The 16,354-nt window shown below is 43.0% G+C and overlaps 1 protein-coding gene across 5 annotated transcripts in view; it reads left to right on the top strand.

Annotated features, from left to right (window-relative positions):
- The window catches only part of LOC122790431 (C-terminal-binding protein 2-like), a 1,897,537-nt gene that overhangs the window by 1,192,988 nt on the left and 688,195 nt on the right, over positions 1–16,354 (top strand). For all 5 annotated transcript variants that reach the window (XM_044057965.1, XM_044057966.1, XM_044057962.1 and 2 more), the window contains one exon: positions 15,124–15,254. In XM_044057965.1, the coding sequence (XP_043913900.1) occupies positions 15,124–15,254 (131 nt within the window). The remainder of the gene's footprint in view (positions 1–15,123; positions 15,255–16,354) is intronic.

The following is a 16,354-nucleotide window of genomic DNA, read 5'->3' as shown; positions in this document are numbered from 1 at the left end:
GAGCTTCAGCTAAACATCTTTACATGCTAATGTGCAGTGCTGAAACTACCCCAGCATTGTTTAATATGCAAGTATACTTGCAGAGGATTATCCCTCTCCCATGATCTTTACTCTAACTCTGAATGGTACTGAAGTCAGTAAAGCCAATAAACAGTGATATACAAAAATATCAATCTTTCTGGAAGCCCAGTCATTTCCTAAGATTTATGCTTCTTTATATCATCATTGCATTAGCAATAACCATCTACAAAGTTGTCTTGACAGCAAAGGGAGAACTTAATACATTTTGACTGCTTAAACTTGCCCACATTTCCCTGCTAAACATCTGTGGAGACCTAACATTTCTTTCAGCCAAGGAGCAGCAGAACACTGGTACTGTCCCAAAAACAAAACAAAAAAAAATGTAGCCCCAACACAGTTCAACACTGCACCAGAGAGCTTTTCCAAGTCTAAGATCCAGTACATCAGGTAATGAATCATCTTTTCTGACTGTATTGACAAATATGCAAACACCAAGATAAAAAGAGCACTACTAGTACAGGCTAAGATCAAATGATTCCTTGTGTCAGGTGTGATCATTGTGATGACTCTAGTACGGTGTAGCTAAATTGTTGAGGTCCAGAACAAACAAGTTTTGGGGCACTTTGAAGGCCAAAATAAAAAGTATCTCTCAGGAATTCTAGCATTAATTGACTAAATCTTATAATACTTGGCTGTGTTTCAGTACTTGCAGATTATACTGCCATTTGTGTACTAGATATTTGAAAGCTTCACTGAATCCTTGTAGTGAAACAAAGTCTGTTAACACTATGAAAGATTAACAGTTAGACTTTGGAAACATGCTAATGAACTAAAAACAACTTAGCAAAGACTGAATAATATCTAAAGTTTAAGGGTTTTAATTGTACTACCTGTCAAGTATAATTCAGATTTAGTGTGGAGATGCGTTTTGTGTAGATTTTAACACTGCTGCAAGTGCACTAACCATTCATCTCCTTCCAGCGTGCTCTGAATGTCGTGCAACGTTTGTACTATTCCTCACCCCACCCTGTCTTGTTCAGTATCACTAGCTGTCATTTCAGGCTGATATATGGTCCATTGATTACACATATTTACAGTCACATCATGGTGGAGTAGAAAACCTTTAGAACTGCTGGACGCTAACTTATACTTGAAGCTTCTTGGGTGACATTTCTGCTTGACTGCAAGAAAATATCTTGCTTTCTGGTTTGCTCAACAGAACAAGTGACATCTCTCTGAAAATTATCAAACTTTTCTTTGCTGCAACATTTGAGTTAAAATCTGACATCAACACTTAAGTCGCATTCAGATGTTTCAGGGTACAGAAATCCATACCTGCTGAAATCCTTCCCAGCTTGTACAGTTTGATGGCAAAATATACTGATCAATGAGTTTATCCTTCATATACACAACACAGTCCAGATCTCTTCATAAGTTCATATTAAGTTTTATCTGAAGAACTGTCAAGAAACTTACCTACTGCACCCCTTGATATTCGTTACCCTTGGTAAGAAAACTGTTTCCTAACTGTGTTGTGAATTTCTTCTTTCTTTGGCTTCCCCATTGTGCACAGGTTCGTTCTTTGAGCCCTATTTTCTTGTTTAAACAGCTTCTTTGCAAACACTGCCTTCTTTACCTATTGGGTCTGCTGCATATGTAGTATGTAATCCAGTTAGCTGTTGAATTTAGAATTTCTTTCAGAATATTTTTAGACATTCACAACTGCAGTAAAGGCAGACATAAAAACTGTTGTCAGCAGGTCTAGATTTTGTGTTTTCACCTTTCATGCGTAAAAGGAGCATTTCCAAATGTTTCTCCTGTTTTGAAGACTGTTAATCACTCTACCTTTTTGGGTACCATACAAAACCTAACTCTGTTTTAGATACTTTTATGAAGGAAAAATGTTTTACAGTGATGTAAAGTACGTAATAAACTCTGAGGTACAGAGATGGAGAAGTTCATTTTTTTTATGGGGGTGATTTATTTCCTGTAATCCTAATAACATGAGCTGATTATAATTAAGATGCAGTCAAAGCAACTGAGGGAGTGGGTTGGGAGGATAGAGTGGCTGGAAGCTTGCTTTGCTACCTTGTAAGGGTTATGTGATGGTTTGGGAAACTTTGCTGCTTGCCTGCTCCTCTGTTGACTATTAAAGGGTTTTGTAGTAGTTAGCAGCTGTGGTGGTAATAGGATCTTGAGCATGCTTACATGATCAGGGCATAGTTGAGTTAAAGGTATCATAGAGTTCTGTAATATGATGACTTTTTAGTATCCTGCCTTCCAGCTGTTGCCTCATAATAGAATGAGAACTTAGTGGCTTCTTGGGGCATTGTGGTTGGGAGCATGGAAATATGCAGATCTGGTGTTCTCTCCTCTGTCTATTTTTCCACGGATGGCTCTTACTTCCAACCTCTGATCCAGCCACGGCCACTTCTAAGCTTTGGATCTGTTGCTTAATCTCCTCCTGCTACCCATAGTCCTTGTAAATAGAACGAGCTACCTCGCATCTTATTTGCATTTGAAAAGCTACAATAGATCTTCATAGTTCAGGGAGTCAGTCTTGCATAGAACATTTGAAGTTTTTCCACTTTACATAAGTAATTATTTCTTCTTTATTTCTTTTCTTATAGTTGCACAAGAACTGTTTTTGGATCCAATAATCATCGGATCCACTAGACCACCAAGGTTTTCTTTGAAACTTGACTCCTAGGCTCCATTTTCAGATTCTTCAGGATAGACTCGTATATCCTTCCAGGCCTCTTTACCTCACTTCTTCCCTAAAATCTATCAAATCTATTCTGAACCTTATGGAAGCAGATGTGGACAGTATGATCAGCTTCCTTCAGGTCCAGATCCAGTTGAGAGTTCTCCCAGCACTAACCACCATCGGATCTGGGAGATGTATTTTACCCTCTAGGTCTTTGATAGCTCCATGTCCAGTCCATCCTCTAGGATTGGAGCCCTTGGATCGGTCTGTAGCCCAAGGCAGGTATGCATCAGAGCCAAGGTTACATACTTCCTCAATTCTTAGTTCTCTGACAAAGTCCAGAATGCTCAGAATCATGGGAGTTTAGCAGCTGGATTGTTAATCCCAGCTGATAGGTTGGGATTGGATCTGAATCTTCGGATCCTTTTCACTCCCAAGAGTGTCTTCTGTAGATAGCTCGACTCCATTATCAGCCTCAGATCAGAGTTGGACGGAGTAGAGATTTGAACCACATTCAGGGATTTTGATTCCAGAAGTGGGAGACTCTAGATCCATTTTGGGCTTGGAGTTTGAGGCTTTTGAGAGAGTTCTCTCCTATCCAAGAGAGAGATCTATTCTTCCTGAACAGGATCCTACTCCATCCCCATAGAATTTCCCAGGGACTGAAGTCTGCTCATCCTGTATCATCGAGACAGCCAGTTTTGGGAAGCGTAGAGTCTGTTGTACGCAGGGAATCTCTCTCTCTTTCTTAGTCCTCACTTAAACCTCTCAGTGTAGCGATCCACTGGAAACATAAATGCAAGAGGTGGCACTTGGACTCCCCCTGAAGAACCTCCTACCACTGACACTGATTTCGATAAAGAAAGAGGTTCCCCTAGATTCTGCCCCCCCCCCCCAAGGACTTTTTGAGTTGGGAGATTGTGGAGCTTTTGTGTGTGTGGGGGGGGGGGTCATCCCAAGATCGATCCTTCACCAGAGGAGTGAGTGTTCCTCAGTTTTTGATTACTGCCCATCTGCTTCTTGGGTGATTCTCCCTGCCGGCAAGATGATAGACCTGATCTATTCATGGTTATAGAAGGAACCGAACACTGCTGAATTTATCCCTAAGAAGCCTGATAAATGTTTGGTTGCTCCTAAAGATGGACTCCATTGCAGCAAGGGTCCTTCTGTAGATTCCATGATTGCAACAGCCACTAAGAAGCAAGTGCTGGAAGAGCGCTCCTCTGTCCATCAACCCAGCAGTGAGTTGTGTGCATTGGACAGATTCTGGAAGCATTTATATTCCAAGTCTACTTTTTCAGTGAGACGGTTGAATTACCTGGCACATGTCTCATGCTTCCAGAGAGATTTCTCCAAGGAGATAGCCAAACCTCTTCAAGGGGCCCTGTCTGTGGGTCAAGTTGGCTACTCCACAATCCCTTTCCAATGCTTCTGTGTGCCCTGTCTCTAATGCTGTACAGGGTACATCTAGAGCACCTAGTATAGGCATTTCCATCAGGAGGCACACCTGGATGTGACTTTATAACTTTGCAGAACATTTCAAGATGTCCTTCATTAGTGGCCCTTATGGTGGGTCAAACTTGTTTGGTACTAAGATCAAAGTATCTCCAGAAGTGAGAAGGATGGTAAATCTCTTTCTACTGTAGAGGTCAAATTCTCAACACCTTAACAGTTCTTTTCCAGAAATTAGAAGGAAGGTAAGAAGTGCTTTCATAAGCCCTAGAGGTTTGCATCAGACACTTATTGAGAAGGAGCACCCTGAGGCAGAGGGGGAAACTTGCATAATGGACGCTGTCCAAGATGCAGAGGTGGTCCACAAAATCCAGGCCTTTGGAGACCTTTCTCATAGAAGCCTTTCCAGTGGTCCTGAATGTTTGCCTGACTGTCCTTCTCTGGAGGTAGTCAGGGGACACTTACCTCTGGACCCAGGAACTTGGACGATTATCACTCAAGACAAATGGGTGTAGAGGATCGCAACCATAGGATGTTGTTAGTACTTTTCATTCTTCCCCATCACTTCAGAAAATATTTCCCGTTGTTCCATTCTCATAGAGGGAAGCAGCCTCTTCAGAAATAGATCCAAGAGGTCCCACCTGACAGAAGGGGATCCGGAGTTCACTCAAGATTCTTTCAAGTGTCAAAGAAAAACTGGGACCCAAGGTTAATTTTGTATCCAAGTTGACTAGACAGGTTTATGAAACAAAATTCCAGACTGTCATGGTTCAGTCCATTTTTCCATTACTAAGAAAGGGCTATTGGCTATTGGATGTGCTGAGTAGACTTTAAGTATACTTACTATCGCATAAAGATGGGCAGGTGATCCAGAAAGCATCTTTGCTTCTAGCTGGGAGCCAGTCCCTTCCATTTCATAGCACTGCCCTTTGGACTCACCGATTAATAATGTATTATTTTAAACTAGTGTGTTGCGGAGATGGAAAGAGTACTTTGAGGGGTTGATAAATGAAGAGAATGAGAGGGAGAGAAGGTTTGATGATGTAGGGATAGTGAATCATGAAGTGCAATGGATTAGTAAGGAGGAAGTAAGGATAGCTATGAAGTGGATGAAGAATGGAAAGGCTGTTGGCCCAGATGACATACCTGTAGAAGCATGGAGGTGTTTAGGTGAAATGGCAGTGGAGTTTTTAACGAGCTTGTTTAATGAAATCTTGCAAAGTGAGAGGATGCCTGAGGAATGGAGGAAGTGTTTTTGGCACCGATTTTTAAGAAAAAGGGTGATGTGCAGAGCTGTAGTAACTACAGTGGGATTAAATTGATCAGTCACAGCATGAAGTTATGGGAAAGAGTAGTGGAAGCTAGGTTAAGAAGGGACGTGATGATTAGTGATCAGCAGTATGGTTTCATGCCAGGAAAGAGCACTACAGATGCAATGTTTGCTCTGAGAGTGTTGATTGAGAAGTACAGAGAATGTCTGAAGGAGTTGCATTGTGTTTTTGTAGACTTAGAGAAAGCATATGACAGGGTGCCTAGTTGAGGAGTTGTGGTATTGTATGAGGAAGTCGAGAGTGTCAGAGAAGTATGTAGGAGTGATACAGGATATGTACGAAGGTAGTGTGACAGCGGTGAGGTCTGCTGTGGGAGTGACAGATGCGTTTAAGGTGGAGGTGGGGTTACCTCAAGTATCAGCTCTGAGACGTTTCTTATTTGCAATGGTGATGGACAGGTTGACAGATGAGATCAGACAGGCAGTCCCCGTGGACTATGATGTTTGCAGATGACATTGTGATCTGTTGTGAGAGTAGGGAACAGGTGGAGGGAGACCCTGGAGAGATGGAGATATGCTCTAAAGAGAAGAGGAATGAAGGTCAGCAGGACTAAGACAGAATACATGTGTGTGAATGAGAGGGGATATTAGTGGAATGGTGAGGATGCAAGGAATAGAGGTGGCGAAGGTGGATGAGTTTAAATACTTGGGGTCAATAGTTCCGAGTAACGGTGAGTGTGGAAGAGAGGTGAAGAGAGTACAGGCAGGATGGAGTGGGTAGAGAAGAGTGTCAGGAGTGATTTGTGACAGACGAGTACCTGTAAGAGTGAAAGGGAAGGTCTACAAGAGGGTAGTGAGACCAGCTATGTTATATGGGTTGGACACAGTGGCATTGACAAAAAGGCAGGAGTTTGAGCCGATTGTGGCACAGTTAAAGATGTTAAGATTTGCACTGGATGTGACGAGGGTGGACAGGATTAGGAATAAGTATATTAGAGAGTCAGCCTTGGTTGGAAGGTTTGGAGACAAAGCCAGAGGCGCAAGATTACGTTGGTTTGGACATGTGCTGAGGAGGGATGGTGAATATATTGGGAAAAATATGCTAAGGATGAAGCTAAAGGGTAACAGGAAAAGAGGAAGGCCTAAGATAAGATTTATGGATGTGGTGAGAGAGGACATGCAGGTGGTTGGTGTGACAGAGCAAGATGCAGAGGACAAGAAGAAATGGAAACAGGTGATCCGCTGCGGCGACCCCTAACAGGAACAGCCGAAAGAAAATGATGATGAACCTCATACAACAAGTTATCCTATGGTTTGTTATGCCCTATACTATGTTGCCTCCTATTTTCTATCATGTATTTATTTTTATCATGTGTGACTTATTACTCTAACTTTTGTGGAGCATTTCTCCCCAGGACTCTGCTGAAAATGGACACTAGTTGTCCAGTCAGACTTTCCTGGTAAACAAATGATGTTATTTTGTCCCATCACACCTTCATTCTTGCTGGTTGGGTTCAGAACCGAGAATCTGTTCAGACTCTGCCTGTACTAAACCTTGAGAGCTTCCACTGGCTTGAGGCAATACCCTATCCCATGATGCTTGGGGAGATTACCCAGATCTTGTTTGCCACTAAACTAATCAGGTGCTTCCTACTAGGCTCAGTTTAAGTAGAATCGTTCTTTTTTTCTTCATTTCTGCTAGTTTTTGTCCAAATTCTTAGAGTATTTGGTTAATCTGTACCTCTTCTAGTGTTTACTTTGATACTTGTGAGTTTCTCGCATTGTTAGTGTTACTGTAGTGGTTGACCATCGTACTTTCACTAGGCTATTACCTTTCACCTATCTCTGCTCCTTTGTCTTGAGAGAATTATTGCTGATTTGTTATGTTAAGCTATTCTGTCACTCCTTTTATAGTCTAAATAGTTCGTTTAAGTTACAGAACTCTTTTTCCGCCTGTTTAAATTAGAGGGCTTTTCCCCTTTCCCTGTCATTTCTCTTAGAGGAGTGGCTGTTTAAGTTGGAGACTTCTCCTCTGGCTAGAGGAGACTGTCGTTTGAATTAGAGACTTCTCTTCTCGTTTCCCTAGTTGGTCTCCCTTTTTCTTGTGTTCTATTAAAAAAAAAAAAAAAAAAAATTTGCTGTCTCTCTGTTTGCTGCTGCCGTTGATTGTAGACTATAAAGTTAGCTATGTCCAAAGATTCTAAAGAAGCAAAGCCTTCGTGCTTTAAGTAATGTGACCATTGCAGTCAAAAAATGTCCTTGACACATGGACAGCAGTTGTGTGTACTGTTTGGGTGCAGTCCTGTTCTGTCTGCCATGCTTTCATTCCCAGGGTTTTGTTAGAGAGAAAAAATTGATTGTTAGGGGTTTTTTGAAGGTTCCTTTTTCTGAAGCTGTAGAAGGAAAATAGAGTTCCTCCAAAATAACCTCACCAGTCTCAGTACCCTGTATCTGACAAATCCTCAGAGACCTGCTTACACAGCTTTGGAATCTGAGCCGTCAAAGAAGCAGGCTAAGGATACACTCTTCGCCTCCTTTTGTTATTTTGGAGCCGATAGAGTATTGCATATGGAGCCTGGTCCCCAGTCCTGGAACCGGTCTCCTCAGCCTTACACTCGCCTATTTTACAGTCCATTAAATAATTGACCCTTTCCTCTCGGTCCTCCAGAAGTCTCTCGGATGACAGTGTGGAGTGGGTAGTCGAGGTTGTTACAGACTCCGGCGCTGGCCAAAATTCTGTCGAGACCAGCCCAGAAAGGTACGGGTCCGACAACCTCCATTTCCCCTTAGATTTCTCCTCCAACCCATGTGGTGGCTTTGGAGCCAGAGTGTTTGGATTCAATCATAGTGGAACCCTATGGGCCAAGATCTGCTTCGACCCCGATATGTGCTCCGGCGTCCTCTGTGCCTTCGTCCATTGAGGAGTCTAGGGCCCAATTCTCGCCCGTCGAGTCCAGGGAGGAAAGCCAGGTTGGACAGTTGTCCGAACCAATTCTCCCCCTCAGGGCTTAAGCGCAGGTGAGCTCAGCACCTACTTCGGCCTCTGTGTTCACTGCCTTGGTTCAGAGGGAGTCTCTGGGTTCTTCAGAGCCGGGAGCTCCCTTGGAATGGTGCCGCGGTGCTTTTGAGTTCATGAGGAGAGTGCTGTCACCTCAGACAACACCACTCTCACATCCGAACCCCCTTCCCCTAAAAGCACAAGAGTCTGTTTCTGTACCACCTCTCTCTCCCAAGCGTGGAGACCCGAAGTCTCAGGACACCTCACTGGGTGCATCCATTTCTTCTGAAACCTCCCCCAAGTACCCCTCTGCGGAGGCCCCCTTGGAAGAGAATATGTAAGAGGAAACATGTAGACTCCCCTGAGGAGTCTGTCACTTCAGATATGGACCTTGATGATTCGGAAGGGTCACCATGGTCACCCTCTTTTGCGGAAATCCTAGAGATTCTTAAGCAGAGAGATGGCTGGAAGTCCATCAACCCTTCTAAGGATGAGTCCGTGTACCAGGAGGTTTTTGGGTCTTGCCCTTCCACCTCTGGGTGATTCCGCCTTTCGACCAACTCCTGAATGTAGTCAGTTGGAAGGCATGGGTTCTCCAGAGTCTCTGGAACCTGTTCCAAGGAGGCCAAATAAGTTTATTACAGTGCCCTCTGACAAGGAATTCTTTACAGAAGGTGTCTCTGTAGATGCTATGGTGGTGGCTGTGGCCATTAAAAAGGAATAAAGGAATTGTCTTGAGCAATCCTTATCTGTCCATCCACTAAGTAAAGAATCTCGTACGATGGACAGATAGGAAAAGCATATGTTCTCATCAGCAGCCTTTACCTTCAGGTCACTGAACTACTTGACCCATTTTACCAAAGTTCAGAGGGATCTCTTGAAGGAGTTGGGAGATGCCCTCCAAGGTTCTACAGCTGCAGAGGTTTCAGACAAGGTGACCTCTCAGCTTTCTACCTTAAATTCAGTGGTAAACTCCTCCATGCGTCTTCTCTCATGCAGCTGATGGAGAGAGTGCAGCGGGTACAGGAATCTCCCTAAGGAGCCATTCCTGGATGCGCTTATGCAAGTTTGCAGAGCCCTTAAAGTCTTCCTTTATCCAATGCCCCATTTGGTGGCTCGTCCTTATTAGAGGCAAAAGTGAAAGACTCTGACCAGGTGTGAGCAAGAGGGAAAGACTCCTTCTGCCATGGGAGTCCATTTTTCTCTAGCACGCCTTACCCCAAAGGCCAGAAGGGGGGAAAGATGTGGTTCCTTAAGTCCCAAAGAGCCTTTCCAGACGCACGTGATGATTCTTCCCCCAGGGGCAGAGAGGGATATAGCAATGGAAGATGCCAACCTCACGGCAGAGGGGGTCTGCAAAATCAGAGTGACAGGGATACAGTCACTGGTAGACCCTTCCAGCCCTTCTGAAAAGAATCCCATCTGTGTCCACCTCTGGAGACAGTCAGGGGTTTCTTGTTACTGTACCCAAACGCCTGGCTAAGCATAACAAATAGGTACAAACGATCATGTCCAGAGGCTACTGTATACCCTTTTCCTGTCTCCCTTAAAAAAAAAGATCAGTCTTGAATGTTCCACCGAATGAGAGGGACCAGGCAACCCTAGAAATTCAAAGGTTGCTAGAAAAAAGTCCCCGCAGACCAAATCGGATCCAGAACTTACTCAAGGTTCTTTTAAGTTCCAAAAAATACAGGGGACTGGAGGCCCACAAATTTCTGGATGGTGACACTGCAGTCTACACTCCCCTTTCTAGGGAAAGACAATTGAATGTGCTTGATAGATCTCCAGGATGTGTACTACCATATAAAGATGGACAGCCGATCCCAGAGTCACTTGTGCTTTCGGCTGGGAGCCAGTCCTTACCAATTCCAGGCTCTGCCCTTTGGTCTCAGTACAGCCTCCATAATTTTCACCAAATGCTTAGCAGTAGTCACTGCTTACTTGAGACATCTAGGATTCTGGGTGTTTCTGTACTTTGATGACTGACTACTGACCGCTGCCACCAAGCATCAACTTACCAGAGCAAGAGACACCACTACTCACCTTTGTTCTCAGCTAGGCATTACAATAAACTTCGAAAAGTCTGCCTTGTTGCCATCACAGCATATTGTCTTTATAAGAGCAGACGTAAATACAAGAGAAATGATAGCCAAACCTCCTCCTGACAGGATATAAACCACACGCCAACAAGTACAAAGCATCCTCACAAAGAAAAAAGTACAGGCAAAGGTTATTCTAAAGCTGTTGGGTACCATGACGGCTGCGATCATCTTTGTACTGCTCTCACGATTACACATGAGAGTTCTCCAGTGGTTGCTTTTCACCCAAAGGTCCGTGCAGAAGCTACCCATGCCCCACCAGATTATCATAACGGAATCATGCAAGAGTGACCTCTGCTGGTGACTTCATTCTTCTCAGGTGGTTCTGGGCAGACAGTTCATCCACCCTCATTCAGTAGCTACAGTGATCACAGGTGCTTCCCAAATAGGGTTAGGGAGAAGTTATCTGGAGAAGACCGTCAAAGGAGTCTGGCAGTAATAAGAGAACCACTTGCATATCAATGTCCTAGAGACGAGAGCGGTGCTGTTAGTGTTGCCGGCATTTCATGACTCCCTTCCATTAGGAATGATTGCAATCCAGATGGACAATATATCAGTCATGTGGTATATAAACAAACAAGGAGGAACCAGATCTTACCCTCTGTGCCGAGAGGCTCAAAGAGTATGACAATGGGGAGTCTCTTCCCAATGCTTTCTAATAGCAACGCATATCCTGGGGAGATCCAGTATGATTGCAGACAAACTCAGCAGGGCTATTCTAATGCCGCACGAGTGGTCCCTGAAACAGTAAACTAGGAAACAGCAGCCTTGCTGCGACCTTTTTGCCATGTCCATGAACGCCAAATGCAGCAGCTACTTTGCCCCAATACCCCCTCCAGGGGAGTCACCAAGGGATGCACTTGTACATGATTGGCCCCCGGGTCTTCTTTATGCCTTCCCTCCATTTCCCTTGATCTCCAAAGTCCTTCAGAAAGCCAACATGTTGGGAATCAGGTTAATATGTATTGCCCCATACTGGCCTTGACAAATTTGGTTCCCCTTTCTATGGCCCCATCTACAAGAGGATCCGTGGATTCTGGACCTAGTTCCAGACCACCTGACAAATCCGTCAGAGACCCTGCATCCCTCGCTCAAAACCCTCAAACGGACAGCTGGGCTACTCCACTTCCACTCCTAGCCAGGCTTCCAGATTTATCCCCTGCTGTGAAACATATTCTGATCTCATCCCACAAAATGGCAACTAGAAAACTTTATGCTAGCAAATGGAAGAGGTTTTCTTGTTGGGCTCACATCAGTGACATTGATCCTTTCACAGCCTGTGTAGCTTCTATTTTGGACTTTTAAGCTAAACTCTTCAACGAAGGTGCACTGGCGGCTACCAAAAGAGTTCAGTTGGCTGCTATATCGAACTACCACATTGGAGAAATGGGATTCAAGATTATGTCCCATAGACTTTGCAAAGCCTTTTTGAAAGGCACTTTTTGCTTAGGCCTCCAGTAAAAGAACTAGTAGCCCCTTGGGCCCTTAATTTGGTATTGTCCACTCTAATCCTGCCACCATATGGACCAGCTTCATCTTGTCCTCTGAAGTTCCTAACATGGAAAACAGTCTTTTTGGTGGCCATCACGTCAGCTAGGCAGGTACCAGAACTTCAGGCATTGTCTGTACGCCCCCCTTACTTGGTTTTCCATAGAGGCACAGTTTCCCTGAGAACTAATCCGTCATTCTTCCCCAAAGTTGCTCTGAAGCTAATTTTAATCCATCTATTGATCTGGTTTTCTTCCCAAACTATGGCAACAAGACCGAATATAATTTACACCAATTAGATGTACACAAGCAGTTATGCTTCAACTTGGACAGAACCAAAGGATTCAGGAAATCTGATCAGCTGTTCGTTTCCTTTTCAGATAAAAAGAAGGGTGCCCCAGTATCAAAGGTCACCCTCTCAAAGTGGCTTTCTGATACTAGTACCTATTCATTTACTTCCCAAAACAGACAACTGCCTGGAAAAATAAAAGGTCATTCAACGAGAGCCATGGCAACCTCATTTTCCTTTCAAACTAGACTACCTGTGGATGACATTTGTGCTGTAGCTACGTGGGGTAAAACCTCATACCTTTATCACTCATTACAACGTACACTTGGCCTCCCGGAACAGGGCTTCATTTGGTTCTACTGTTCTGAAGAGTTTGTTCCCTTGAGCCACCCAAGGAAGAAGTTGCTGGGGACGCTGTCCCAACCAGCAAGAATGAAGGTGAGATAGGACAACATAACATAAAGACGTTATGTACTCATCATAGCGTTCCATGTTTGTTGTCCTTCTCGCCTTCCCCTTCCCCCAACCTTCGCTCCTGCAAAATCAAGAGACTTCTGTCAATTTGGAACTTAAGTTTCCTGATTTCCTTCTTTCTTCTAGGTCACACACGTTTATATATGTATTATGTTATGTATGTAAGGGTCCCTATTAAATTATCGAACGATTCAAAGTTCAAATGTCATATGGTCGACACCATATGATCGAACTTTGAAAAGTTTGAAGGTGAAAGGCAACGGCTCCGTATGTGCAGAATGGGAAAATTTCCCTTTTCTGCACTGAAGTGCGGTCTCAGAGTTGATATATTTAAGTAGGGGGGCGCTGGGAAGCTTGCAACCTGCTCAGCGCATTAAGGTAAGTGTTAGCCCCCTGCTCAGAGCGTTAAGGTAAGTGTTTTTTTTTTTACGTTTTTATTATATATTTGAAGATTCAGGTTTCGCTCATATGTTGTCGAACATATGAGGTTCGAAATTTTGAAGCTTTGAATATATAATATAGACCCTGTATATAACTGTTACTTTGTACACTATTTGCAAAAAAGATCTGGGCAATCTCCCTAAGCATCATGAAATAGGGTATTCCCTCGAGCCTGTGGAAGCTCTCGAGCTTTAGTATAGGCAGAGTCGGAATCAATTCTCTGTTTTGAACCCAACCAGCAACAATAAAGATGAGAAGGACAACAAACATGGTACGTTATGGTGAGTACAAAACTTTTTTTAAATATAAATGTGTAAAACTTCCACTCCCCCCCCCCCCCCAAGTTTCTCAAACAAGGGTGAATATACTGTGTACTTGATGATCATCATCATTTACATTTTTATCTACACTGCAGTAAGCCTTCAGAAAGTCTGACCAGTTATTTGTGTCCTTCTAAAATACGAAATTAGGCAAAGTTGTGTCCAAAGTCACTTTTTCTCAGTGGTTGAGTCAGTGTATTTCATTTGTGTACCAGAAAAAAGGAATTCTTCTCCCTTCCACTCCAAAAGAGCACACTACCAGATCTGTGGCTTCATCTACAGCCTTTTTCTCTCCAGTGTTCCAATTGATGACGTATGTGCTGCAGCTACCTGGTCCAAGGTCCATACCTTCATCTCCCATTAAAATCGGATATGCAGTCTCGATCTTGGGCCACTTTTTGTTCAGGTGTGCTCCGGAATATCCTTCCTTGAGGCCTCCCAAGTACAGAAGTAGCTGGGGACTGTGTGCAATCCTTGAGGAACAGACGTAAAAGACAATATCCGATATGAAAATTACGTACTCATCATAATAGATCTTTTTTGTCTATTTGTCCTTTCCGCTCTTATTTTGTTTACAGTTTAATTTTCATTCTTAGTTGGATGCAGCTGACCTAGCTCTGGCTCCTGAAGGTATTGTTTCTTCTGCATCTCTTTCCTCTTGCATGTTACCATTATTTAACTCACTTGTTTTAAGATAGTTTACAAATGTATTTTATAATTTGCATTGCCTTTTCTCAGGGTGGGCATACTCAGTCTAAAGTGCCTTGTTGTATTAACGGGGATTATGGTTAGGGAAAGAGTTTGAGCACTGGATCCAAAGCTTTGAAGTGGCTGTGGTTCGATCTGAGACCCATCCTTTGAGGAAATGATGGCAACCAGACAACACACATCTGTTATGGTGAGTACATAATTTCCAGTTATCCAAAATTTTTGTTTACTATTGACTTCAGCATCTCTGAGCTGTTTTACGGTTTGTTACTAAGTTTAAGGATTTATTTATCATCTGAACTTTCATTGCAGGAGGAGGACAGTCATTTGTGACACCAGGTACATGGGGTGAAATCTGAAAGGGGAAATAGTTCTTTCGGAGGAGATAGACTGACAGTGGCCAACTCTTCATACTTTTAGGAGAGGGGAAATGGATCAAGTCCACTTCGACTGCTACCTAACAAAAGCTGTCTGTATGCAGTGTTATGAGTGATTTCCTTGATGTGTGTATGCACATACAGGAATGCTACTGTATGTGCTGTTTAGTGGGCTGACTCTAACTTCAGATTGAAAAAAACATCCCACATCAGTGATTAATTTGCAGGCAGTGAATTGTAGACAAAGTCCAGGAATTGTGGAGCTCTAGAGCTGGACCCCCCAGCAGCCCTCTGTTCCACTAAGGAAATGACCAGTTTGGGGATATGTATGAACCAGATGCAATTCCTCAATGTATTCCACTTGTGGTAGGAGTGATAGACTGTAAACTGCTGAGATGAAAAATAAGGGTGGATTCTTGATTTGCAGCTCTCCTGCTGATGAGCAGCTGAAGTAAAACGGAAATTACTTTTTTGTGCAGATGCGACAAGGGGCATTCCTTGTGAACACAGCCAGAGGGGGCTTGGTGGATGAGAAGGCATTGTCTCAAGCATTGAAAGAAGGAAGAATCCGAGGAGCAGCACTGGATGTTCATGAATCCGAACCTTTCAGGTAGGTGTTGCAGACTACTTTGTGTACTACTATCCTTAACAAACCTAATGCTTTCTTTGCAGAGGTTTACAGAAGTTCATAATTGTGATCACTACTGTGGTAGTATTCCTTGCACAAGGGATTTGCCTGAAGGCCAGAATGTTTAACTGTAAGACCTCTAGATGTTTCTACTGATGTCTCTGCGAGCATAGCTCCTCATTTGATGTTGAGCTGCTGTTCATTTTAAAGGGAGAGTGCAGTTTTCCCAAAGGGGAGATTACTGACAGTTTGGCAATTACATAACTACTTCACAATTACTTACCTACACTTATCAAGCATAATTGAAGCTCGAAACCAATGTGACATTACCACTCCCTGCTCACCCATGAATATTAATGCCACAAACAAGGCTGACTACATTTAGTCTATCACAATTCAAAGCAGTCTTTAAAACTTAATATTTTTAGTCTGCAAAAAGCACTTTTCTTTTCACACAAAAAAGTGCTTGCATGTATAACGATGCATGTGAACACTTTATTGCTATAAAAGAAAAGTGTGCTTTTCATCTTTAAACATTGTCTATTAACAAGAACTAGGTTGTGAAATTTTACCAGCTGTAATGTCTGAATTGAATTGTTTGAATTTCTCAGGTCAGTGATGTGCATAGAAGAGAGTTTCACTAAGTATGCATGCAAAGGACAAATTGTCACTGTCATTGCTTTCCATGCTTAGAAAAAGAACAGGATATTTCTTGCTATGAACACTTAGGGTTGCCACCTTTTCAAATGGCCAAAGTGGGACTTTTTCGGGACAAACATCAGATTTTACAGGCCGACACATACCCACGGTTAGTACAAAGGATAGAACTTAACTTTTTTGCCTAAATAAAAGCTTATTCTTGAAGTATTTTAGTTGCTTATTCGGTTTCTTACAATATTTAGGTATTTTAGATACAGAATAACTGTTTTATGCAACTATTACATAAAATATAGGAAATAACTTTGTCCTAAAATCTCAGGACATTTGCAATTTGTAACAATTTTTGTCAGGACACAACTGCCCACAGAGGGGCTGTCCCTCGTAAAGTGGGACAGGTGGTAACCCTAAAAACCAAAACGGAT

The sequence above is a fragment of the Protopterus annectens genome, chromosome 16.part0 (genome assembly GCF_019279795.1).
Source record: "Protopterus annectens isolate FY-2018-M chromosome 16.part0, PAN1.0, whole genome shotgun sequence".
NCBI classification, from domain to species: domain Eukaryota; kingdom Metazoa; phylum Chordata; order Ceratodontiformes; family Protopteridae; genus Protopterus; species Protopterus annectens.
This window is presented reverse-complemented; position numbering and strand designations above follow the sequence as displayed.